A 24,487-nucleotide genomic window follows, 5' to 3' on the forward strand; every position below is an offset into this window, starting at 1 on the left:
GCAGCTTCCCAGAGCCAGAAGGATGACACCAGAAACTAACCAAACACCTAACTCATGTTTTATCAGGTAACATACAAGCCATCCCCGTTTTCACTTGTATTTAGTGAGAATCAGATTCTAGGAACAAGCATGCCAACAAAAGCAGATCAATGTGCTCACGGGGAAAGTTAAGTCAACACAAGGGCATGTTTATTCATTTTTAATGTAAGTACAGTCATGGAAGTGTCTGCTGGGAAGGATCTCTGGGTGCCTCTGGCCCCATCTCCCATAAGAAGCAGGATTGTTGCCAACACCAGCTCAGCTCATGTCTTGTTTTGTCTAATCAAGCCTTAAACTCCCTCCAGAGTCCCTCACCTCTCTTGGTAACCTGTTCTAGTGCTGCACCATCACCCTGTAGAGAAACTTCTCCCAAAGGCCACTCAGGGCATCCCTGCTTGTGGCTGTCACCCACAGCCATCTGTCCGTCCAGTGGCCTCCAGGAGGTCACCTCACAGATCAGATCATAGCGGCCTTTGGTGATGGTCCTTGCCACCCCTCCCTCTCCAGCAGCCAGGGCTCCACCAGCCCCAAGGGATTCACTTCTCTTTGGGTTTCCCTGAAGTCTGTGGACTCAACACTGCTGCAGGTTGTGATTGCTTAAGTTCAGAGAGCTACAAGAAATGAAAGGCACCAATTGGATGTTCCCCCCCAGTCTGGAGGCTCCAGCATGTCTCTGATGTCCCCTGAGCCCCCCACTGAAATGACCTCCAGCCTTAGAAACTCTATTTCTAGTGCTTTTTTTTCCTCTCTCTCTCACTCCTTTTTCCACCCTGGACTTTGAACCTTCCTATGATCTTGTTGGTGTGATTGCACCATTCGTGGCAGGTAAGGTCAGCATGAATAAAAGGAAGCACAAACAGCACTTCACACAGCACAGCAGCAGCTGGGAGAGCCTGCAGCCAGCAGAGGTGAGGGACCCAGTCAGGTCCAATAAAGACCTGCATCAGCGCAGGGGCAGGAACTGCAGCCATGATTATTCATGCTGAAACAGAGGTCACCACCTCTCCTGCTTCAGAGGCAGATCCAAGCCCTGCAGGGTGTCTCAGGAGATTTCCTTTGTGCACAGCACTGAGCCAGGGCAGCCCAGCAAGGCTTTGCTACAGGCTGCACAAAGGAAGAAATACCATGTGTTTTCTTTCCCTTGTCACTGTAGCTCAGCACAGATGCAGAATATGCATGGAGAGAGGAAGGGAAGACTATATCTATGATATATCTGTTCTAGCTTTGTCTTGAAGAGGAGATATTCAAAAACACCTTAAGAAAAAAATGCTTAGCTAAAAAGTATTTCTGTATTGATTTTGGACATCAGGTACTTCTTAAATAGTGGGAAAGATTCCACACAGTTCTTTTCCCGAGCAGTGATAGAAAAGACAAAAATAATTCCCTCACCTGCTTTAGGCACAGAAAGTAGCAAGATGGGAAAAGATTTTTCTTCTTTTTCTTCTGCCCATTGTGCAAGCAGTGAACAATGTAAGTTTATTTTGCTGTTTACAGCATGTCACCTTTGGTGTGTTTCTTCTAGGGGTGGTGACTCTGGGCACTCTGTTCCAAACATATCTGTCAAGAAAATATTCCTGATGGTCAAGATGAAGCTTCCCTGGCCCAGCTTGAGGCCATTTCCCCTTCTCCCCTTGCTGATTACCTGGGAGAAGAGCCTGACCCCACCTGGAGCTGTAGAGAGCCACAAGGTTCCCCTGAGCCTCATTTTCTCCAGGCTAAAGAAGAATAAAGAACTTCTCTAGTTTTGATGGATACCTACCTTCAGTAAATATCACTTCATGTGGGGAAAAACGTCCCATTCTTCTCCCTTCAGCTGCTGCAATCACTGCTAAGTGATTGTCATGACAGACTACACATTTTATAACAAGTCAGCATTTTGCTCAACACATATATGCATATATTTTACACCTAATATGTCTATTAACCATATCCCACTGAGCCTTGAGCATCTATTTTAAAGTGTCAGCCTTCCTGTTGTTGAAATGGTACTCAAGTGCTCATCTTTTTCATTTAAAACTTTAATAAGTTTAAATAGATTTTAATAGATTTTTTAAAAGATTTTAATAACTTTAAAACTTGCCCAGCTCCAAGAGATGCGAGTACAGTGAAAGCAAACCAACAAATAAATGCAGCTTTGAGTGATGAGCTAAGGCACATGAGGCGAGAGGATTTTAAGGTGTGTAGGAACACGGATGGGTGTTTTTTCCTGGCTGGTGATGAATTTCTCCCGGGAAAACCCGAAGTGAGTGTGACGAATGCATCGATAATTGCGATGCTCGTTGGGAGTAACGCCGTTCTTTGGGTGCCCTCTGCCGAACACTGTGGGACATCGCATCCTTGGCTTTCAGAATCTCTTAAATTTTTTTTTTTAAAGGTATTTTTGAGTAAAATTCCATGACCCGAAGACTTAAAAATAAAACAAACAAACAAACAAAAATACAACAAACCCCAAACCCATTGTCTTTATGAAAACGTGGGTGTAGTTTTAAGCAGGCGTAACTTTTTCAGCTGAGGTAAGAGAAAATGCTTCTTGGGAAATTACTGCTTTTGCCAATTTTGAGATGAAAACCAGGTGCAATGATGCAATTTTGGTGAGGTGTTTGGCTTAAATGCTTTGGCTTACCGTGAATTTTGGTTGAATTTCATGGATACAGAAAGCTTGTCCTAGCCTTGAGCTTGTCCCTGCTGTGTCAGTCCCCTGCATGGATCTGTTTACAGGGTCAGGATCACTTTTTGTGGGCCTTTGGCATGTAGCTGTTCTGGAAGCATCTTTGGTCCCACTAAAAATACCCAGACTGGCTCTGTCAGAACTGCCAAGGAGGTTTTCCTTTGGGAATTTGTTTCAGGTTGTGTAACTCATTCTGTAACTGGTAATCAGGTACACATCAGGCACTTTCATCCTTGTTTGTTAGTGTTTATTGTTGTTGTTTGCAGTTTTGCTATTAGTTATGCTCTCTGTACAGTGTTATTATTTATTATTTAGTTACTCACAGCATTTTGGTGTTTCTAAAAGAAGCTGACCTGATTCACATGTCTAAATTTCTTTCTAAATAGAGGATTCATTCTCTGCATCAGAAGAACCTGGCAACCGTTCTTTGATCTTGCAATTGTCTTCTTTATTCATAGCAGCATCTTCCTGTCCATTCTCTACAGGACTGGACTTCTTATTTTGAAAGTGTTTCTTTATCATTGTGTAAAAAATTATTCCAATCAAGAAGGAAGGACCTCTTAAAATTGCTCCTAAACCAAGGTAGACATTCCTGTGGGACCAAACATAGAAGATTGGGCCAGGTGTTGCATTTTTCAAAAACACTAAAGAAAAATCACTTTAATGGCTTTAAAACTCTCATATATACAAGAAAAAGCCTAGGGGAACACAATTAAACTCATTGCTTGTGAATTATACCAAAACCTGGACACTTTAACTTGCAAAAACTTCTCTTAAAGAACTAAAGAACTGATAATATTCTTTTTGCTTGTAAGGGTAATTCCAAAGTAAAACTTCCATCATCTTCCTCTTTTTTTTTTGTCTTTTGAAGATTTTTGGATCACTTTAAGGCTTTAGACTCTTTAGGGCTAGAAATATATTGAGGTCACCAGAGTGCTCTATTGCATGTAAAAATAAAAAGCACATCAGAAGTGGCCAAGGCTGGAGTGAACCTGAGAAAAATCTATGGAGCCTTCACCCAGGAGACTGACAGTGATTGGGTTTCACCAACACCTACTCAGTACAATATTCTTTCATGGACTTTTCTCTCAAAAGTGGCCAATTCACAGAGTTAACATTATTGCCAGTGTGAACAAACTACCTGCAAATAAGGTAAATTTGGGTAATTTTGCTCTTTAAAGTCCTGACGTCTGAGGTATTTTTAATTAGCTCTAAGTATATCAAAAATACACAATTCATTCAAGAAATCTCTGACATGGATATTAAATTTCTTTTGTACAACATAAAAACTGACTTAAAACTGAGAGCTTAACATTTGATCTTGAGATTTTTCAATTTCAGGAATTCTGCACCGACTTAAAGCTGAGACCAGAGCTAATATCTGACCATGATTTTGGATCACACACTTCAGTGTAGGAGAACCAAGCATGTCTTTCTACAGAGAGGGTTTTTGGGCCCTAATTTCAGCCTTACCTGATTGCATTGGAGTCATAGAGCTTGCAAGCCCCTCGCTTCCCACAGCTGGTGCTTCCCCATTTCAGGCACGTCTTGTCGATGGCTGCACCGAAATAAACTGGTGCTGGAATCCCACCTGCAAGGAGACAAGCAGAAAATAGGACAGGATTTCACAGGAGAGGACATCCTCTTAGAAATCAGCTCTATATTCCCTCAGGGGTGATTACAGGCTCACAGAGGTGGATTGGACCCTGCCATGATTTCTCTTACCCAGAGTTCTCATGACGAGGGTGAATAGACCAACTGCGAGAGCTTTGAGCTCTGGCTGGACACATCTGGAAAAAAAAAAAGGATAAGTAAGAAGTGTTGGCCTATTTAGTGCTTAGACATGCCTATTAAACTGCTATTAAATAACCTGAATTTGATACTCTTGTTGAGGGAAAGCCAAAATTTGGAAGAAGAGTGCTTCCTCCATCTGCTGAAGTATGTTAAGTGGTATGAAAAAGGTGAATTAATCGACTGATTCTCATCAAATATCTCCTGGTAAGACCATTCCCTATACATAATTAAGGAATTTAAGTTTTAAAGCCATAATCAGAGTTGATCCTAACCTGTTGGAAATGATCTCTCCAACTGCCTTCACTCTTGGGCATATACTTCCCTTACTTGATGGAATATTTAATGGGAAATATCCTATTGCCCTAAGACAAAAGAGCTGCAGGTAGCAGGGTTAGTGCAGCATCTTTCTGTGCTTGAACCTAATTCCTCTGTACAAGGACATATCTTGGACAGCACAAAGCCTCCTGGCAATATGCTCATCTGTTTCATGGAGAGCTGCAGGCATCAGAAACGGGCACTGGTCTTGAATTGATTACATCTCCAGCCTCTGCCATCTTCTTGCATATCCAGAAATACTGGCAACTGCATGGCACTTTCAAAATCCAAGCAGAAAAAGGACATGTTCTGGAAAACCTGATTACAGAACCATAGAATCATAAAATGGTTTGTTTTGGAAGGGATGTTAAAGATTTTCTTGCTCCAAAACCATGAACAGGGGCACCTCCAACTATCCCAGGTTGCTCAGAGCCCATCCAACCTGGCCTTGGACACTGCCAGGGATGGGGCAGCCACAGCTTCTCTGGGCCAGGGTCTCACCACCCTCACAGGGAGGAATTTCTTCTAACCTAAATTTTCCCTCTTTCAGTCTGAACCCATTACTCCTTGTCCTGCCACTACAGGTCCTGATCAGCAAGAAACTCCTTTTTTTCCCCTCAGGTAAGGAAATGAATATGACTTTGAAAGCCTCCCTAGAAAGCCTTTGGTCAACAGGGAGCTGTACTCACCTAAACACAAGCATGTATGAAGGAGTGGCTCCCAGGGCATAGCAAAAGCCACCCATGACTTGTATTACTGTGTAATAAATGAACTTTGTCGAGCAATCATCACTTTTTGGACATTGCCCCAAGATGACAGAATTGTTTCCTGTCCATGAACTGTTGATTTCAAGACATCTGCAGTTATGGAAGACCTGGAAGACACAAAACAGGTTTGATAGGATACTGCTCATGAAATGGGGATTCATCTGCAGAGAAAACAGGGTAAAGAGATAGCTTCAGACCATTTATGTTCTGGAGTGATCTCCTGGCATCAGGAAACATGCAAATGGCACAGCCCAATGAAGATTTACATCCATGGACTGGGGCTTTGTCTCTAGGGCAAAGACATTATTGGGCATTATTTCCATGCCCAAGACATTATTGGGCATTATTTCCATGCCAAGCAAAAATCAGTCACGCAGAAAACAAAGCAGTTTCCCAACATCCCAAAGTCTCACATGGAAGAAAAAAAATCCCACCTTTCCTTAACTCATTTTTCATACTTTAATTTTCAGTAGCTAACTCATTTTTCATACTTTAATTTTCAGTAGCAGGGAAGATACTACTTTATCTTAGTGTACTTCAGCTGTTAGGTAAGGCCTCAGGGCAGCCAAAATGACATTTATGAAAGGCAAAGCCTATGGACAACCTTCAGGCAACATGAAACCAATTTGATTGGTGTGTTTCCCCCTCTAGTGCTCAGCCTACAGAAGATGAAAGTTAATATCTAGAACAAGTAGCTAGGGCCTTTTGCTTAATGTGCAATAACTCAGAGAAATCTCTCCTGCGCTGTTTGTAGCCAGAAATCAAAAATCTCTTACTGACGAGTCCCCAGTAACTTTGGCTTTCCTGAAATGCATTATCCTACTAAATCCCTGATGTTACATGGAAAATTAGCTGGTAGGAAACCTTGGAAATCAAAGCAGGGTCTCTTACTGTGTTCTTTCCATGTCCCACGGAAGTCCCACAGCCAGCCAGACATGCTGAAACATAGGTGATCCCATTGGCACCACACACGGGATCCCACACATTGGAAGCACATTTGCAGTGAGAGTTGCATTCCGAAAATAGGGAATTGTTGTGGTACAGAATGGGGTTGCTTGGAAATTAAGATCAGACAAGTGCAAGACATTTTTAATTCAGTGCTGAAGTCAGTAAAGACCCTTCTGTGTGACAGTGCTGGTGTTCTGAGCCCCACCTCACACACCCAGGACACAGCTGAGTTCCTACATCTCTGTTGGTCTGTTTGAGATTTCATCCTACTTGCACTGACATTAAAGCCATTACTAGATTATAGAAAACTTTTAAACAAATGAATACATTGCTACTGATTTTACAGGTGTAGACAGAAAAGAGAAAGGAGGGAGAGGTCATTTGGGTTCCCCCCTAACTCAATTTAGAACTAGGAAGAGTTATCACAGTCTTATCAAGTATATCTTTATCCGTTGGTAAAAACACAGCAGTGACAGAAACCAAATCTCCCGGTCTCTGTAGTCAAAAGTACTCCTCTGTTAAAGCCTAGCCTAACTTTTCACAGAGGATATGAAGATAATTTAGTATTATTAAAGATATAAAAGATAATTTAGTATTATCTTTTGCTTTCAGACATCCTTCGTATATTGAGCAAAAAGATATGTTTTCACTCATCTTCTTCTTTCTAGGTAAATGAAACTGATGTGCTTGCCATTTTTTCATCCCAGTGTTTCCTAAGCATATTCCCTGGTCCACCATTTACATTCCTAGTGACAACCTTGCACAGCAATACTCCCACCCTCCCCCAGCAAAACAACCTGCATTGCTAATGAGACAATTCCCAATTTATATTTAACCAGTGCTAGGCTTTGTCAGGTGACACTCTGCTGACCAACAAAACCACCCCAGTGACATGTGGCAGTGGGCACTTTCTCTCAAGCACTGCAAAAGCATGTTGCTCCTTTTGCCTTGATGTCACAGTACATTTTTTGAGAACTATGGAGAAAAACACAATATTTTTTTTTCTGTTTTATACTCACCCTTCATAGGACACTGTCATTCCTGCTACCACATGGTTATCACAGCCAACAAAAAAGTGCAACAAGCCGATGGCATAGGACAAAAATGACATGGTAAGTGAAAACTTTGTGGCTGCAACGATGCCCATTTTATACTTTTTCATTATAAGCCCTCCTAGGAAAATTCCAAGACCTACAGGAGGTAAGGATGTCACTCCTGAAAGAGATTATAGAAGGGGAGTGTTAGAATGAAACATTATAGTCTTAAGAGCCATAGTTTGTCCTTATTTTTTTTTTTTTTTTGTTCCTGGCAGCTTTATGGTCTGTTATGACTTGAGGAAGGTTTGTGTTCAGTCCAGCCCCTGGGCTGCATGTGTGGTTTGTGAAATGCCTGACCTCCAAGCCCACTCCCATTGCAAGGAACTTGCCAGATGCTTTAGCAACTAAAACTTCCACACCACACTCACTGCATATTTGGGGTGCCCTTAGTATAAATATAATATAAATGCAATGCAATGTAATATAACATAAAAAATTCTTTTGATTTCATAGACAGAAACTCTGTATTTTTATAATTCAGGTTCAGGTCAGACCACCATTTACCTCCACCTGTTCTGCATGGATTCAGCCCGAGATAAAGCACACCAGAGCCCATCCCCATGCACTGCTGACAGCACAAGCAGTCCTTCCACAGTGGAACTCACCTATTAGAAAGTTGGATTTGGATGTAGATTGTCCATACTGCTGTTCCATGTACTTTGGTTTGTAAGTCACGAAACCAATAAAACTACTGAACTGTAACAGTGAGCAACACAAAAATGTAAAGTACATTCGATTACCCAACACTTTTTTCAGGGAGTTATAGAAATCTGAAAGAAAGGGACATATGAGTTGGCATTGAAAGATGCATGGCATAATTACTGGTGAGTAACCTGCAAAACTTAGGGCAAGGTCCTGCTCTCAGCTGTCCAAGTGCAAGCTGTACTGATCTCCCTTTGCATGAGGGCATCTGAAAGCAAAATCAGGTTCTTGAGAAACACCAGAGGTTGAGATACAGGAAGGGAACCCTAAAAGAAGACAGAAGTATGGGTTAAGGCCTGGCTGCTCCACTGAGATATGCACATGAAGATTAAGAGGCTCCACACAGCACAGACTTTGTTCAGCTTGCATGAATATTATCACAGGTTCAAGGCTAAGTGAGAGCTGCCTCAGTAGGTTTGTCCAGTGTCTTCCACTGGGATCTGAACAAAAAATTTGACAAATGAAGCAAAGCCATTACTTGTCATCACCTTTCCACCACTTTTTTTGGCCTAAGGACCGCACAACCAGAGCTATGCAAGACTGAAGTATTTTCATCAGGCACTAGTGCACTTCAGAGTCTCCATGAACTCTCTCAAATGAATTTTTGTCTTTCCATATCGCGAAAAGAGCCTTTGAATATTTTCTTTAGGTTCAGATACAGGAACACTTTTCCACTGTTCAAATTTCTTCCAGTGCAATATTTTAGAAGTAGGTGCTACTCAAATTATTATTTATTTCAGGTGAGTGCAATATTTTAGAAGTAGGTGCTACTCAAATTATTATTTATTTCAGGTGATGCATGCAGAACCTCAGAGTCCTGAACAAACTCTTTCACTTCTAATAATTTTTGGTGGACCTTTCCTTTCTTGGGGATAGCTGCCTGCTTTAGATGGAAGCGCAAGGGAGGCAAAATATTCTGTTACATTTCCTGTGTGTGTTGTGCCTATTGCTTTCACATTTATACAACATGAGAAACACTTGCCTTTCAGCATTACTGACCACTTCCTTGGCTTAGTTTTCTCAGGAGAAAATTTATTCCCTATGGCATCCATGTTTTCCAAGAGCCCATGTGAAGTTTTGTCCTTGGCTTCTTCTGGCTTTTTCAGACTCTTTGGCAGGAAGCAAAATGGAATAGCGGATAGGAAACTGGTTGCTCCACCTATTAAAAAGCCAAGCCACCATGCACCCACCCAGCGGGAATCCTGTGGGGTGATAGAGATGCTCCCTGGAAATGAGGGAAACAGGCACAAGTCACCCCAGTGAAGAAGCTGAACCTTCCCAGCCTTTTTCTGCTATGGCAGCTGCATTTTTTAGTGTCTGACTTCCAGCAAGAAACATCAAGTGAGGGAACAGCCATGCAGTGAAGGCATTAGGAGTCATACCCTGCATGGGATTACAGAATCAAGGGTTGGTTTGGATTGGAAGGTGTCCTGTGGGCAGGAACATCTTGGGGTTGACCAGGATGGTCTGAGATCCTCCAGCCTGGCCTTGAACACTTCCAGGGATGGGGCATCCACAGCTTCTCTGGACAACTGGTTCCCGTGCCCTACCATCCTTGCAGGGAAGAATGTCTTCCTAACATCTAACTAAACCTTACTCGCTTTTGGCTTGAAGCCATTCCTGTTTGTCCAGTGTTATTTTATCTGCCATTCTACACCTTTCACTGGCTGATGTTTTGTGGCAGACACAGCAACACCAAGGTCCTTACCCAACACATGGGAAACCAAAAAGGGTGGCAGACAGGCCTCAAGTGTGGTGTGCTTTTTGGCTCCCGAGCCCATGCTCTGCTTTCCTGAACTGTGTAGGTTGCTATTTGTGGGAATCCAGGGCTTCCCTCTGGCTGCTCTGGCAGGCCTGGGACCCTGGCAGAGAGTCAGGAACCCCCCTGTACAGAGCCCCCAGAGACACTGTCTCTGATCTCTGTCCATGGAAAGGAGTTTTCAATCTTACAGGATGAACTACAAGCTCTGAGTGTTTGATATAAGTAATAATTAAGTGTGGCACAGATGCAAAGTAAAATTTTAGAATTTTAGATTAGGGGTTCAAAGGGGACAAGATGGAGGAAATTGGGTGTGTCTTGTCCTTTTTCTCCTTCTTCATGCCCTCCATGTTTCACTGTAGTGTTGGCATTTTTCTGTTGGTTTAGGCTGGGGACACACTGTTCAACGTAGGTGACAGATATTGGCATGTTATTGTAAATCCAGCCCAGGGAGTTTCTGGTATTTAATGTTTGTACCATCCCACTGAGGGCAGAGCCCCACACGCTGCCCTGCAGGACAGAGCTGTGGCAGGGCAGCAGAACATGTTAGAGATCAACAGAATAAACAACCTTGGAACCAGCACAGACCAATTATGGCTTCTGCTTTGGCAGCGGGGCTGAAAGACAGAGACTTTCTACAAACTTGGAATCATCAATACCTCAGATTCCGACAGCTATTAAGCAACTGGACATTCTCTGTAGTGTCAGTGAAATTACCCATGGCTTTAAATGTATTGAAAGGAAGATGAGAGTAGCTGGTTGTATTTTTATGGTTTTTAATTCTGGCATGTTTGGTGAGTGACCAAAACTTTTCAATTCATGTTCAAAATTGGCTCACTCTCTTTACTCCCAAATAAAATCAAACACTGGCTTAACAAAGGGCAAAGATAAAATAGTTCACCTATCTAGCTACAGGATTCTGAAGATCTGAAAACTTCGCTGTCCTGCTAAAAAAAAAAGGTCAATGAAAAGGAACAGCCACCACTTACAAGGATTGCTGTGTCCCCTCTGGCATTGTGCAGATGTGAACACATACATGTGTTGCCATTTCATCTGAATAAGCAAGGGCTGGGAAAAAAAGTGTATGTTGTGCTGCAAAAACTATGTGAAATGTAAATAATGTAAAATACTCAGCGGAAAAGATGGATAATTCCCCCAAAATGTAAAGCTGCTGTACTAGCAGAATCTCTTTTTTAAAATTCCAGATTAAAAACAAAACAGAACAAAACAAAACAAAACAAAACTGTGGTTGTGTGAGAGTTCTTAAGTGTGTAATTACAATCCTTTAAAGCACAGTTCTAAAATATACTCCCAATCTAACTCTGCCTTTACTCTAAAAGCCTTCAGTAATTCATTAAAATTGCAATAAATTCTACAATAAAAATAAATAAATAAATATAATTCAAACATAACATATATTACTATAATTAATATAATGCAAACATATGCAGCTGTTTATAGGGAATTCTTATGAACAAGCATTAGCTTACTTTCGGTTTTCCTCTGTTTTGCTTACCTGGATCCACAAATCCAATATCCACGTACAGCTTTGCACACAGAGATCCCAGCAGGAAGCCAAACATGGGGCCCATCATGGCTATGGTGTGCAAACACGCTGAAAATACAATGAGGCAGATGCTAGTACCCTCTAATGGCTGAATGCTGTCTTCTGCACAGGGTGCTCGACCTCTTAGCCTAGGAATCTCCCAGTTTACTTCTTGTTGAGATTACCTACGTACACAGGAACATTTTCTTCTTTAGTAAAATCGTCGAGGTAAGAGATGCCCAGTGGTGTTATTGGTGTCTCACCAATCCCACGTAACATGCTTCCCAGTAAGATATATATCCACATGTATGATGATGGCTCCTTCTCACAACCTGCAGAGGAGAGTTGACATCTTTGTATTAAAATATTTGAATGGGAAACAGGGCAAAATCACAGGAAATATAGCACATGGAATGATAATAGGTTAAAGATCAAGGTATTAAGAACATTTATTTATAGAAGATCAATGAAAGCTGTCAATCCCATTATAACTTTTTATGATCTTTTAATAACACATTCTTCCACCTCCATTGCATTTGATTTCTAAAAGCACAGTTAAGTATCACCCATCAGAAAGAATGCTCATTAAAAAAAACTTATTGATATTTTAATAAATATATTACCTGGCAAATATCATGCATCTTTAATGTGAGAAGTTTGAGATGGTTTCTGGGGCAGAGCTTGGCTCATTTTCTACCTGTGTCCCATACAAGTAACACATATAACAGCTGTATTCCATATTGTAGGGAGGATTATAGGAATCTCCATTTATTTCTATTAAACTCCATGCAGTTTCTTGTCCTGTGCCCAACTCCAGGTCCCGGTAACTAAGTCCTTGCAACCAAGGGCAAAACAAAAGTCCTGCATTTGTACTTTCATTTACAGTTCCATACCTGCTCGTGAGACTTCCAGGACAGTGTCATTCACATCTTGATGTAGGGAGCAGGGATTTAAGGTGAAAGATGAGTTGGCTGAAGCAGCTCTATGTGATGTTGTCTCATACTTGTAGCTGCAAACACACAACAAGAGGTTTAGAAGCAGTGCTCACCAGTAAAACACCAGTGTGGTAGGGCTGGAACCACCATGGCTGCTGTTTCCCTAAAGAGAAAGGTATCTTTGGTTAAATATCAATTCAAAGGAGCAAATAAGATTATTAAAAAACATTTTAGAAAACTAAAATACTTAAATTAAAAACAAAACTTAGAATTCTCTGTCTGGAAGGCATAATGTTTTAAGCTGGAAAATTCAAAAGGGCTCGTGAAAGTATTTCAGATAAGATTGAATTTTTGGTGTCTAAATTGAGGGTCAGGTCCAAGTGAGCTCCCTGTGTTGAGCCCACAGCCAAGGAGAAAAAGATTAATGTCTTGAGTTAGAGCAAAGGTCCCCTTTCCATCTTAGATATATGTTTGGTCTGTTCAGCTGCTTCAACATGATCCCTCTCCCAGAAATGAGTGCTGCTGAGGGGCAAAGTACAATTAACTTTAGCAGAGCAACATGGTAAATCACACATTCTGCTTCATGGAATTGCCCTGGCTCTGTCAGACCAGGCAGGCTTATTTTTCAGGTTGGAACAAAGAGCAGTCTTCAGGAGACATAGTGCAGAGCAGTTCCCCTGCCAATGTTCAGGCTCAGGTTCATGAGTTGCTCAGTGTAGTTGAGTATGATGCATGGCCTGTCTTAAAGAGTGAAAAATGATTAAAAATCTGGATTTAGTGCAAGATCCACTAATATGAAGGAAAGCATTCCTCAGTTTTCTTTTTGCAGTAGTATACCTAAAATTATTCTAATATATTTAAGAAATCAACAGAAAATATGTGTTACTCTTTTTGTCATCCCTGTGCTCAAGCTATGGCTAGAAACTATCAAATATAAGCATGATGGAGTAATTCCCTGAGCATGAAGAAGGTGAATAAAAATTAACCAGACACAGAAAATCAGTTTAACCAGGCATGTACATTTGGAACAGAAAAAAACTGGCATGAGTTCTACCAGCACTCATCCATCTGCAGGCTCTAGCATCACTGCATTCTTTGCCTCCTTTCTGAATCAGCCTGAGTGGAAACCAAAGCACTGTGATCTCATTTTCTCAAGGAGCTGAACTTTCACTTCAGAAGAGCTGTGTATTTTAAATGAACATTCCCCATCACAACAATGATATGTGTGGCACGTGGGGCTCATTGCACTTGGAAGGTTCCACAGGCCTTTGGAAGCTTAAGGCTAAATATACAACAAGTTTAATCTAAAAACCAGAAAGCACAATGCAACTCCAATGTTTGGTTACCCAAATTAACCATAATTAATACTTACTATCCCATGAAGAAATGAGGCATGGCTGATAAAAAGCATCCCAAAGCCATAGTAAAGCATCCCACAGCTATTACTTTGGGCCTATGCAGCTTAGCTCCAAAATAACTTACAAATGCAATCACCAGCAAGTTGCCTGTAAGGTAAAGAACCAGAATTAGCACCAGATGCTGGCTCTGAGCAGTTCTCTGTGTGTTTGGGAACATCCATTACCCATCTCAAAGCTCCCGTCGATGAGCCCTGCGGTGGAGGAGGTCAGGTCAAACCTTCTCTCAATCTGAGTGATGGAGCTTTTCATTATCGTACCAGACAGGGCTTTGCTGAAATAGCTGAAGGACAGAGCAGCCAGAAACACCTGGAGAAAGATTCAGATAGGAAATAGGAGGGACAGGCAGGAAAACTGGTCATGGAGGGATCAAATATATTTAAAATGGTGTGGAGCAATCATCACCATGGTGTTTCTCAAATTGGAGTGGCAAAGTTAATCTGAACCCAAATTACCTCTTCCTTGGGTCACATGTCCCTTATTTTAGGCCAATTCATAACTGCTTCTAACTCAATCATATGGCATAATTTTGATGCTTTAAGCAAGATTTTATGATACATCAGTATGAGGAATGTGGCACTGATGGAGTTCATCTCTATCTCATAAAATATATTCTGAAGTGTTGCTTGTGCACCATGTATCTCACAAGGAAAAGCTTAATAATCTCTTGTAGTTTGACTGTTGCTTCCACCAGCACACCTTGTGGGTTTTGGAAAAAAAGATTTATTTGGAAAAATATTTAAGTTTGTTTAAATATTATCCAGTGATTTCCACATAGTCTAAAAACCAAATAGACTTGTTGCTCACTGTGCAAGAGCTCTAATACAACAGAAACTTGGGTAAATAAACAAAGTAAATATAGGTTTAGATATTGCAATGCTATCTACTGTAACAAATGAAGCCAATCCAGGAAGCAAAAGCTTGAAAACTGGTATATTTACTCTCTTTTTGTCAGGAATGAAAAAACTTCCAAGTGTGGGGTTTGTCCTCATATGTTCTATATTTCCTGAGCTTGACTGGCAAAAATTCTGAGAATCACCTTGTGTGCCTTATGCCAGAAGTATTCTCAGAGGGTTTGGGTGAAATTTCAAACTGCTGATAAGCATGAAAACACAAAAAAAAAGGAAAAAAAAAAAATCACTGTGATTGTTTGGGTTTTCAAATGCAATCCTCGGGTAAGCCACAAAACATTTGATGAAATGTGGTTCACCTCACCTTATTTTGACCCTACAAGACTGGTGGTGACAACAACCTCCAGACAAGTGCATTGTAGGCACCTAATTGAGGCTGGTTCAAGTCTTCCACTGGAAGCTGCTGCCTCTCTCTAATGACCAACAAGGGGATCCACCTACAAGTAACTTGTGAGTAAATATGGCAGATCATGAATTTTTATTTTATTTAGAAAAATATAAGATCTGGACATCTAATGCATACACAATTCCTCAAAAGATAGGGATAGGAATAAAGGAATTTGGCATGTCACATCTTGAACAACATTAATTAACAAAAACCAATGGTAATTGTTGGTGGTATTGCTATGGCTCCAAACCTTCAATCCAGTGCAAGAGGAAGTCTTTTTCACTGGTGGATTTTTGTTTCCATCGTCATCCAAAAGCTGGTCAGGTTCTGCCTCCTGGTTTGAGTCACTGATGTTGCTGGGTTTGGTTTCCATTGTCATGGCTGATTTCTTTACTGAGTGACCTGAGCTCAAGAGAAAACAGGAATAAATACCAAAGCACATATGCTAAAATGGAATTGCTCAAGGACATCTCTGATGAATCTGGTGAAACTATTACAGGAAAATACTGAGATTTTGAAACTGAACCTTTCTACTTAAAATGATTTGCCTCAATGACTTGCATGTGTGAAAGTGTATATTTGTTTAATTTCTGAAGTATCTAGTTTTGACATTTTTTTTAAGAGACATGAGCACCCCCCTTTCTACCTTGTCCTGTCTTGTAATGCTAAAAAGACAATTTTGACAGAGGAGTAAGAGACAAAATCTCTGTCTAAAAATAAACTAAAAGGGTCAACAAGGCACAAGTGCTGAAGTGCAGAGAGTCTTAGGAAGCTCTAAATTTGCAGGCCATGTGGCTTAAAACTTAGGCTGTGATTTGGTAAAATCTGTAGCAACACTGTGCCATCCAATTTATTAATTTACACTGGCTTGTTGGAAATAATTATTAGTGAAAAAAGTGTTTATTATTTCACCTGACCTCCTGTAGTTATTTTTTTTTTTTATTTTTGCAATAATATGCAGGGTATTCCTTATATCTTTCTGTTTGCAGAGTCCTGTCTATATGCCCAGATGCTTGAAATGATCTGCCACTCAGCAGTTCAGCAGAACTGCTCCAGTTGCCCCAGAAACTTCCTGTAGGCATAGACAATGATATATCCTTTGACACATCATAATGTTTGAGTGTTGAAAGCCTTGACTTGTTATTAAATTGTATTTTGGTTTATTGCAATAGATATTTCAATACTTCATTAAAAAACAAAACAAAACCAAAACCTTTTTAAAAACTGTATCTGAGAGATGGACAACTACTAAAAGAGGAAACTTCAGAGAAAAGCTGTAAAGGAAGTCTATATAATCTGTTTGCAAAGTTTATTTAAAGAATGAAAACTCTTGCCTGTTTGTGCAACTCCCACTACAATCAGAACAGATTTCTCAAGGACGATCCAGAAGCCACTGCAGAGCCCCTCAGAAAAAAATGGGTCACTTGAAACAAGCCATGTTCAGATCTGCAGATAGGAGTATTGCAGTTAATGCCCTCACATCAGAACTCAGAAATTACAGCTCACATGATCGGATTTGTTTCACCTTTCACAATACTCTCCTCATTTGAGAAAAGGCCGAAAAAGAGAGAGAGGAGGAACAAATCACACAAAGAGAGATTTTATATGCTTGAATGCAGCTGAAAAAAGTTGGATGAACTTTTCCAATGCTGGAAAACGTCCATCAGCTTTCCCACTGCTAATATCTACTTCCCAAACTCTTTTGTGGCTATGCTATAAGGCTGGGTCACCACATGTATCAGGACAAAATAAAATTGGCTTCTCCTTCCCCTTGGCTACTCAGACAGATAGGATTTCTCCAACACTGCACAGCTATGAACAAAAATGTTATGAAATAAAATTCCTGGTGCTCAGGAAAAGCTCATACACAAGTATTTTTGAGCAGCTGGTCCTTTGAAATTCACCTGTCTCTGTGTAACCTGAAGATACAAACTTCTCCTCATGATTATGATACGTTGATGACTGCAGTAATATGCTGGGGAAGCGTATCATTGCAGGGTACAGAATTGGAGAAGTGGGAGTTTTTTTGACAATTCAAAGGTACAACATGATTTAGAATCTGGTGGCAGTATCTCCTCCCTCCCTCAGATGACCCTGACCTAAACAGATTTCAGCTGGAGATGGAAGAGAGCTGGGGAAATTCCAGGCCACAAGAGCGGTAGAAAAAAAGATAAAAGGTCAATTGACAATTGATGGCAACATACAGTAGCTGCTGAGCCTGATAATTTTAAGTATTGATAAAGTTCTTGTTTTAGATTTTTTTTCATTAGAATTTTTCCCATATTTAACAACTTAAAGGTTTGGTTGAAAATATGAAATATGAAAGCAAAAGTATGAAGCTTTCTGCACCAAATGTGCCCTTTCACTAATATGAGTTCTCTAAATCTACCATTCTTTGCCTGCATAAGCTACTCTTCTGTAATAGTGATCTGAGAGAGTTGCATTTGCAGAAAGACAATATTAGGCAAGTAAATAATTGTATTGTTTAGGTAGTCAATCAGCCTAAATGCAAATTAACCCATCTTTCTTCCTAGGGGAAGAAAACAAACCTCTTCTGAAAAAATAAGAAAAAAAAAAAAGGTCCACTAAAAAGTTCTAAGCAGTACAGACAAATAAAATTTAACCCTCAGTTCACTTTTTGGAATATTTGAAAGTTTTACTTTACTTTATGCTCAGTACAGTCTCTTCTGAAAAACACTTTGGGTGGGAGGAAGCCAAGGCTCTCAACTAATAATCTGTGTGCACTGTTTGTGCTGCTGGGAGCTGCCAGCTGCCAGGACACCACGGGAAATCATGCAGCAAGTTGCAATTCAATTGCAGAGAGAATGCAGCCAGCCTTGCAAAGGACAGGTTTCTTCAGTGCTTCAGGGTACGTAATCTTATAGGGACCATGACCTAACTCTGGGCCTGTTCAATAGATTTGTTCCTTATTATATATAAATAAAATCAAAAAATTTGAATAAAAAATAAAATGTTTGAGGACTTTTAAGAATGCAGCAAAGACACTCTTTGGGCTGATTGTCACCACACCTGCACACTCTGGGACTGTGACATCGCCCAGCAGAAGAGCAAATCACAAATCAAGAGCCACTTGATTTCTTCCAGCAGTTTATGGAGTTGCAGTGATTGACACTAACTACAGGGCTAATCCAACTGCCTGGTTTTTAAATACACCCATAGTAAGACCTTTGAAGTTCAGCTAACATGAAAAATGAGTGTCACAGAGCTGTGCAGACCCCAATGCTCATTGCTCAGGACACACCATGCTGACAGCTCAGAGACACACACACAGCAAATGCAACTGGGAACTACACAGGTCCTGTTTGATGGCTGCAAACACTAACAACAACATCTCAAAGACAAACAGAAAGAGTATTGAAGAGGTTCCTACCTAGGTTCTTCATCCACAACAGCAGCAGTTATACTGCTCCACACAAATGCCTCAAAAGCCTGTAAATTCTCTCCTTAAGCAAAGCTCTGCTGGTACATGGTAGAAGAATCATTAACTTCCAACTCGAACCAATGTTTTAATCTTGTCTCCTCCCAGTTCTGCCCTCTGTTAAAGGTCCCAAAATCCATGTTTATCCACAGAGGTCAAAAGTTAGTTAGGAAGAAGACGTGCAAGTGTGTTCCTCTTGTACATTCTTGTGAAGCATCTTTTTTTTTTTCCCCTGAAATTGTCTAGATTGGAACGGTTCACACCTTCCTGGTGTTTAAAAATATGGTGTCCCAACTTTAGAAATAATCCTGTTTTCAGTGCATTTTCTTATGAAGTTTTATTTTCACAGTCTATGGCTAAAATCCATTCAGTTCAGATCTGCTAGAGCCAGCCAAGGACTTGCAGGAAGAGAAAATGTAATACCTTGGATATATGGAAGAAAGAGGGTGTTCAAGAATCATTCATGCTTAGAAGACTGTGTAATATTTATAGCTTATTGCTATTAGCAGCAAAGGCAGGTGAAATATGAAAGTTTATTAGGGCTATGTGTACTTTGGAGCAGTCCTTTTGCACTTACAACCCTAGTTCAAGGAAACCCAAACAGGTTTGTTTGGTTGTGTCCCTGCCATGCATTCTGTCTATTCCTGAGAGTAATTGTACTTAAAAGATAAATTATGCTTGAGACAGGTGAGAGATGACTGCTGTCTGCCTGGGTGTTGCACCAAAATATTCCATTGCTGGTAGCTCCTGCCCCCTTCCCTGCCAGCACTCTCCAACCATTCCGTCACAGAAATCAACCAGCTCAGTCAGACCTTGCTGTGCTCTTGGTAAATCCATGCTGACTGTTCCAAACCACCAGTCCATTGTGTCCTATCATGGCTTCAAGGTTAACTTGCTCTATAATCTTCCATAAACCTCTGCTGCTATTTTATTGATTCATTTTGGCTCTAACTTTTTTTGTGCAGTTTAGTTTTCCATGGCTAATTGATCAATAATGTGATCAAAGGGGACTTCATTCATCATTGCAGAGAAAATCTATGGTGTTAGGTTATGATTGCATCCATCATATAGAAGTCTGAATGAAAAAAACTCCCAAAACCACCAGCATTGCCAACCCTGCAGTTTTTCTAAAAGAGGTGTCCTCACAGTCAGAGCATTACTGAGCATTAAATACATGCAAGAGATGGAAATTCACTCTTTTTTCATGTCCTGTTGTGGCATAAAACATCTGCTACCCACTTCTAGTCACAGGACAAGCATGCATTCCCTGTTTTAAAAAGTTTTGTGGTGGAGCTTTGCATTCCCAAGTTTTCATTTTCAGGTTGTCTTCAGATGTATTAGCAGACCTATCCAAGTGGGTTTTTGGCCTTTTAATCCTAAGGATCTGGAAAAGGATGGAGCTAAAATTATTCTGTTACTTTGGAGCAGTAGAACCTGTAGAAAACGGTGCTACTTTCTTTTTCATGTAAGGGAATCATTCTTTGTTTCCCTTACATGAATAAGAAAATTTGTTTTCATCATTCTGACAATTGTATACAAATCAGTTACTTCCTATTTTTTCTTAGCCTTGTATATATACACCATTAATTTATAACTTTCCAGGATTAAAATATCTTTTGTATTTGCTTTCAGTATGGCTGAGAAGAATTTTTCTGTCTTCAGACCTGCTGCTATCCAAACCATCTGTGGAAGCACTCACAATCAAAGCTGACCTCCTGAACCAAGAACTGTGGATTAAAGCTGCCAGAATGGGAAACTACTGAAGTAAAATCAGACTGTGGTGTGACACCTAAAAGAAAGAGGCATATCTCTTTTTCCAAGACCCACCTTCATATTACTCACTGTTGCAGGAAAAAAATAAAATAAAAGGATTATAGTAATCCTATATTCTTTATTAATTATATTATAGGTATATAATATAATAGTATAGTATAAGTATAATATACTTATTAATATAATATAATATAATATAATATAATATAATATAATATAATATAAATTATAATAGCATACTTATACTATATGTTATATATATAGTATGTATATTATATATAACATATTATACATATATAATATATAATATATATTATATATAAGTATATATTACTATATTATATACTAATTATAGGATACTAAAAAATCCCCTTAATAAGAACACTGATATATCAGTGATTTCTGATTCCTGATAAAAGCAGTCCTTACAAAAGCCACAGTAAGTCATTTTTAGCACCTTTAGCCACCTTTAGTCACCTTTAGCTGGTTGCAGGCTCCTCCAGGCAGAGGGTGGCAGCAGATCCCACCAGAAGAAGAGGCTGCCAAGGCACAATATGCAGGGGGCAGCAGTAGCAGGGAGCTGCTGGCCAGGCAGGGGCCAGCTGGAGTGGGCAGCTTTGATTAGAGCCCTTCTTATTCTGAGGACATTAATCCCTAGATACAGAAAAATCAATGTATTTTAAAATTTAACTCTTTGTTAGCAAACTAAATAAAAGGGATCATGTACATACAGCAAGTGTAAGCAAATACTGCTGTAGTTAAGATACTGCAGGAATCCTCAGAGGGTGAAAATAGCCTTTTCCACAATAGAAAATGATTCTTTTGTGCTCCTGTCCTAGTGTCTAGTTTCTGTTTGGTGCTGTTGAGCTAACAAGAGAGAAAAATCCCTGATCTCTGATCTCCATCTTAGTCAGTGTCTGGGAATTTATCTTTCCACTGCGCAGTGGATCATTTGCCTTTCAAAAGAACTTGATAATTTTCTCATTGATTTGCATTGTGCATCTGTCTGGGGTAAAGTAGACTATGATGTGCTGTTTTAATTATTGTTTTTTCTTTTTTTTTGTTCAATTTAAAAGACAAAGGGTAGATATTAATGCTGGTTGTACAGTTTCTCTTTCATTCAGTCCTAACCAGCAGCTTGGATTGGAGTTGTTACTACAGACATAGTAAATCATTGGCAGGTGAGAGTGCTTAGACCTTTTTAGTAGCCCATCCAAATGTGAGCTGCATCACAGCAGAAACAAAAACCATGCTAACTTCAAGTGAACCCCCAGGGCAAGCCCCCCAACACCTTTATATGGTCTGGGATATCAACTGAGCTAACAGGACTGAAAAAATTAATATGGCTCATGTCATTAAATACCTGGTGTTCTATACAAAACCACTTCAATAAAATGTTCATCTGTCTTGTTACACTAGGGCAGATCTTTTATAAGAATGGGTAAGTTGATTTTTTTTCCTGACAGAAAAATCTATCAGATGTCAGGAACATCCCAAAGACTATTCTAGTGAAAAAGAAAAACAAATTCTATTATAGTTTTATCCTGCTTGATTTCCAGACACTGGAAAACAGTTTGTCTGTACAGTTAAATAAACAGATTTTTTGCTGACTGTATAATCTTATCACAGGTTGGTTTTTTACTTGAACAAGTTTGTGTTTTCCCACATCTTATTTGAGAAGTGCCAACATCACAGGATCAACAAGAGGGCTCTGGTTGTGTACAACAACCTTTCAAACTCACCATGCTCAACAGCCATGAGAGAGAGATTCCTGGCCTGGTCACCATCCAGCTGTGAGAATGTGCTCCATGTGCTCTCCACTAAATCCTTTCCTTATTTACTCTCTTCAAAATTCAATGAACTGCACTAATCTGGGATGAACTGTTGGTTAACTAACCTCCTGATATTAGCCACATGTTGCTTAAGTAAGGCCCTTTTAATGAGCACTTTAAATCATCATTAAAGAGCCTCACATTTAAATTGCCTCTCATCATTTTTACAGCAATTATGGACTTTTTGCCTTCTAGAGGTTGATTAGCACTGGATGAGGAGCTGCCTCATGCAGCACCTGCTTAGTGATGCTCCAGGGCACAAAAAAAGACAACCAGACTGGTTGGTCAGATCTATGATCCCTCTAGGCAACAGCCTTTGGGCTAGATTATTAATAATTATTAATAATGTTTATCTATGTGCAATTGCTTTTAAAATACCCCTGCAACCTAGCTGCTTGCAAGCCTATGCACTTCATAGCTTCTAGACTTTTTAGTAACTTGTAATGTTTTGCAGAATTAAGCTGCATGTTGTGTCATCATCAGTCAAACCAGCCAAAGCTGTGCTGTCAGTGTTTTCTCTCAGATTATACCAATTGTGCTGTTATTTCAAAATATTGCAGTAGTGCTTTCATACAGCAATCTTCCTCATTATTTTGAGCATTTCTAGGAGGCAATCTATAATTATTCAACCTGTTTACTCTTTGTGAGAGAGCCACACTCCTTGCTCACTGTTTTTTCAGTAATTCCCTCTGATGCTGGGATGGCATGAGCTCTAGAATAGCTATATTTTATATATTTATATATTATTATATTAGCTATAGCTAATATATAGCTATATTAGCTATATTTTATATATAGCTATATAAAATGCATTGTTCCCTCAGTTGCATTTTTTGCTGCGAGGTAGGAGAGGATATGTGCCTTTGGCTCATGGGATTTTATTATGTGATAGCTGGGGACCTTGCTATAATATCCTACCTTTACATGGCACACAGTACTTTTTAACAAGGGGAGGAGTCCCACTCTGGCCTCTAAGGCTGACAGCAAATGTTGGGAAATCACCTCAGCTCATTCTTTCAACAGTCTCACCTTTGAAAGTGAAAGGCATTTGCTTCTTTGCAGTCACTTGGCTGTGGTTTAGGATCTCTAACTCTAAAAAGAAAATCAAAGATCCAGGTTTGTTGACCTTGGTGAAACAGCACCTGTTGCAGATCTAGTTTAAGATGAAGAATTTTGGTAGGGAGATGATGACAGATCCAAATAGTGCTGAGATAATTTTTACGAAGTATTATAACAAGTCCAGAATGTGTATCTGTGGTCAGACATTCATCCATGCATCCATGTTACTACTTAAAGAACTAAAATAAAACAGCAAATTAAAAATATTTCAAAGTGGGAATGGTTTCTATCTGCTTGCTAACTTACAGGATTATCATAGCTGAAGGAAGGGAGGAGAAAAATGGATATTTTCAAAATACAGTGCAAATAAGAGTTACTAAAACAAGTTATTTTCTGGTATTCCTATGTGTAAAGAAAATGGGTTATGGAAGGAAAGCCTATATTGTAAAGATTTATTCACTAAGTACAGGCATAATAAATATATAACCAAAGGAGATGACCCATGAAGCTGATTTTTTATGTCCTTGTTTATATCTGAACTAGAGTAGGATACGTTATCGTAATTTCTTTATTTGCCTGTTGTGATTTAACCCCAGCCAACAATTAAATAGCATGCAGCTGCTTGCTCACCCTGCTTCCACAGAGAGGTGGGGAGGAGAACTGAAAAAAAAAAAGTAAAAGAAAGGTAAACCCTGTGGGTTAAGAACAGTTTAATAATTAGAATAAAATAAAAGAGAATAATAATAGAATAATAATTGCAATTAAAAGGAAGGAAAAAAAGAAAGATAAACAAAATCTGAGAAAGACAAATTTTTGATGCATGATCTGGTTGCTGTCTGATATCCAGTCTGTTCCTTAACAATCACTGGTTTCTCCTAGCCAATTCCCTCCAGTTTAAATACTGGAAATGGCATTCCAGGGAAGGGAATATCCCTTTGCCTAGTTTGGGCCAGTTGTCCTGGCCATGCTCCCTCCCAGCTTCTTGTGCAGCTTCTCACTGGCAGAGTATGAGAAGCTGGAAAGTCTTTGACTTGGGGTAAGCACAATTCAGCAACAACTAAAACATCATTGTGTTATTGGCATCATTCTCCTACTGAATC

General features: G+C 39.8%; 1 protein-coding gene across 1 annotated transcript; it reads right to left on the reverse strand.

Annotated features, from left to right (window-relative positions):
- Window positions 1–2,932: 2,932 nt before the first annotated feature.
- On the reverse strand, window positions 2,933–18,893 carry LOC110472955 (solute carrier organic anion transporter family member 1C1). The gene is made up of 16 exons (XM_021535127.3): window positions 18,676–18,893; window positions 16,619–16,730; window positions 15,535–15,686; window positions 14,153–14,294; window positions 13,943–14,075; window positions 12,529–12,644; window positions 11,821–11,967; window positions 11,606–11,704; window positions 9,313–9,555; window positions 8,234–8,398; window positions 7,551–7,746; window positions 6,475–6,637; window positions 5,506–5,690; window positions 4,433–4,497; window positions 4,181–4,298; window positions 2,933–3,299 (listed from the first exon to the last, which is right to left on the reverse strand). Exons 3-16 carry the CDS (start codon window positions 15,661–15,663, stop codon window positions 3,086–3,088), a joined length of 2,115 nt encoding a protein of 704 aa, XP_021390802.1. The 5' UTR covers window positions 15,664–15,686; window positions 16,619–16,730; window positions 18,676–18,893; the 3' UTR covers window positions 2,933–3,085.
- Window positions 18,894–24,487: the final 5,594 nt, after the last annotated feature.

Source organism: Lonchura striata, chromosome 5 (assembly GCF_046129695.1).
Source record: "Lonchura striata isolate bLonStr1 chromosome 5, bLonStr1.mat, whole genome shotgun sequence".
In the NCBI taxonomy this organism is placed as follows: Eukaryota; Metazoa; Chordata; class Aves; order Passeriformes; family Estrildidae; genus Lonchura; species Lonchura striata.

What these genes read in the sequence shown, in the direction of transcription:
- LOC110472955 (XM_021535127.3), bottom strand. Translation starts at nt 15,663, where the DNA reads ATGACAATGGAAACCAAACCCAGCAACATCAGTGACTCAAACCAGGAG. An exon ending in GTGGTCAGTAATGCTGAAAG is followed by an intron (nt 8,399 to 9,312) that starts GCAAGTGTTTCT and finishes CCTTTCTTTCAG; the next exon opens with ATTTCTATAACTCCCTGAAA. An exon ending in TCATACATGCTTGTGTTTAG is followed by an intron (nt 4,498 to 5,505) that starts GTGAGTACAGCT and finishes TTTTTTTTCCAG; the next exon opens with ATGTGTCCAGCCAGAGCTCA.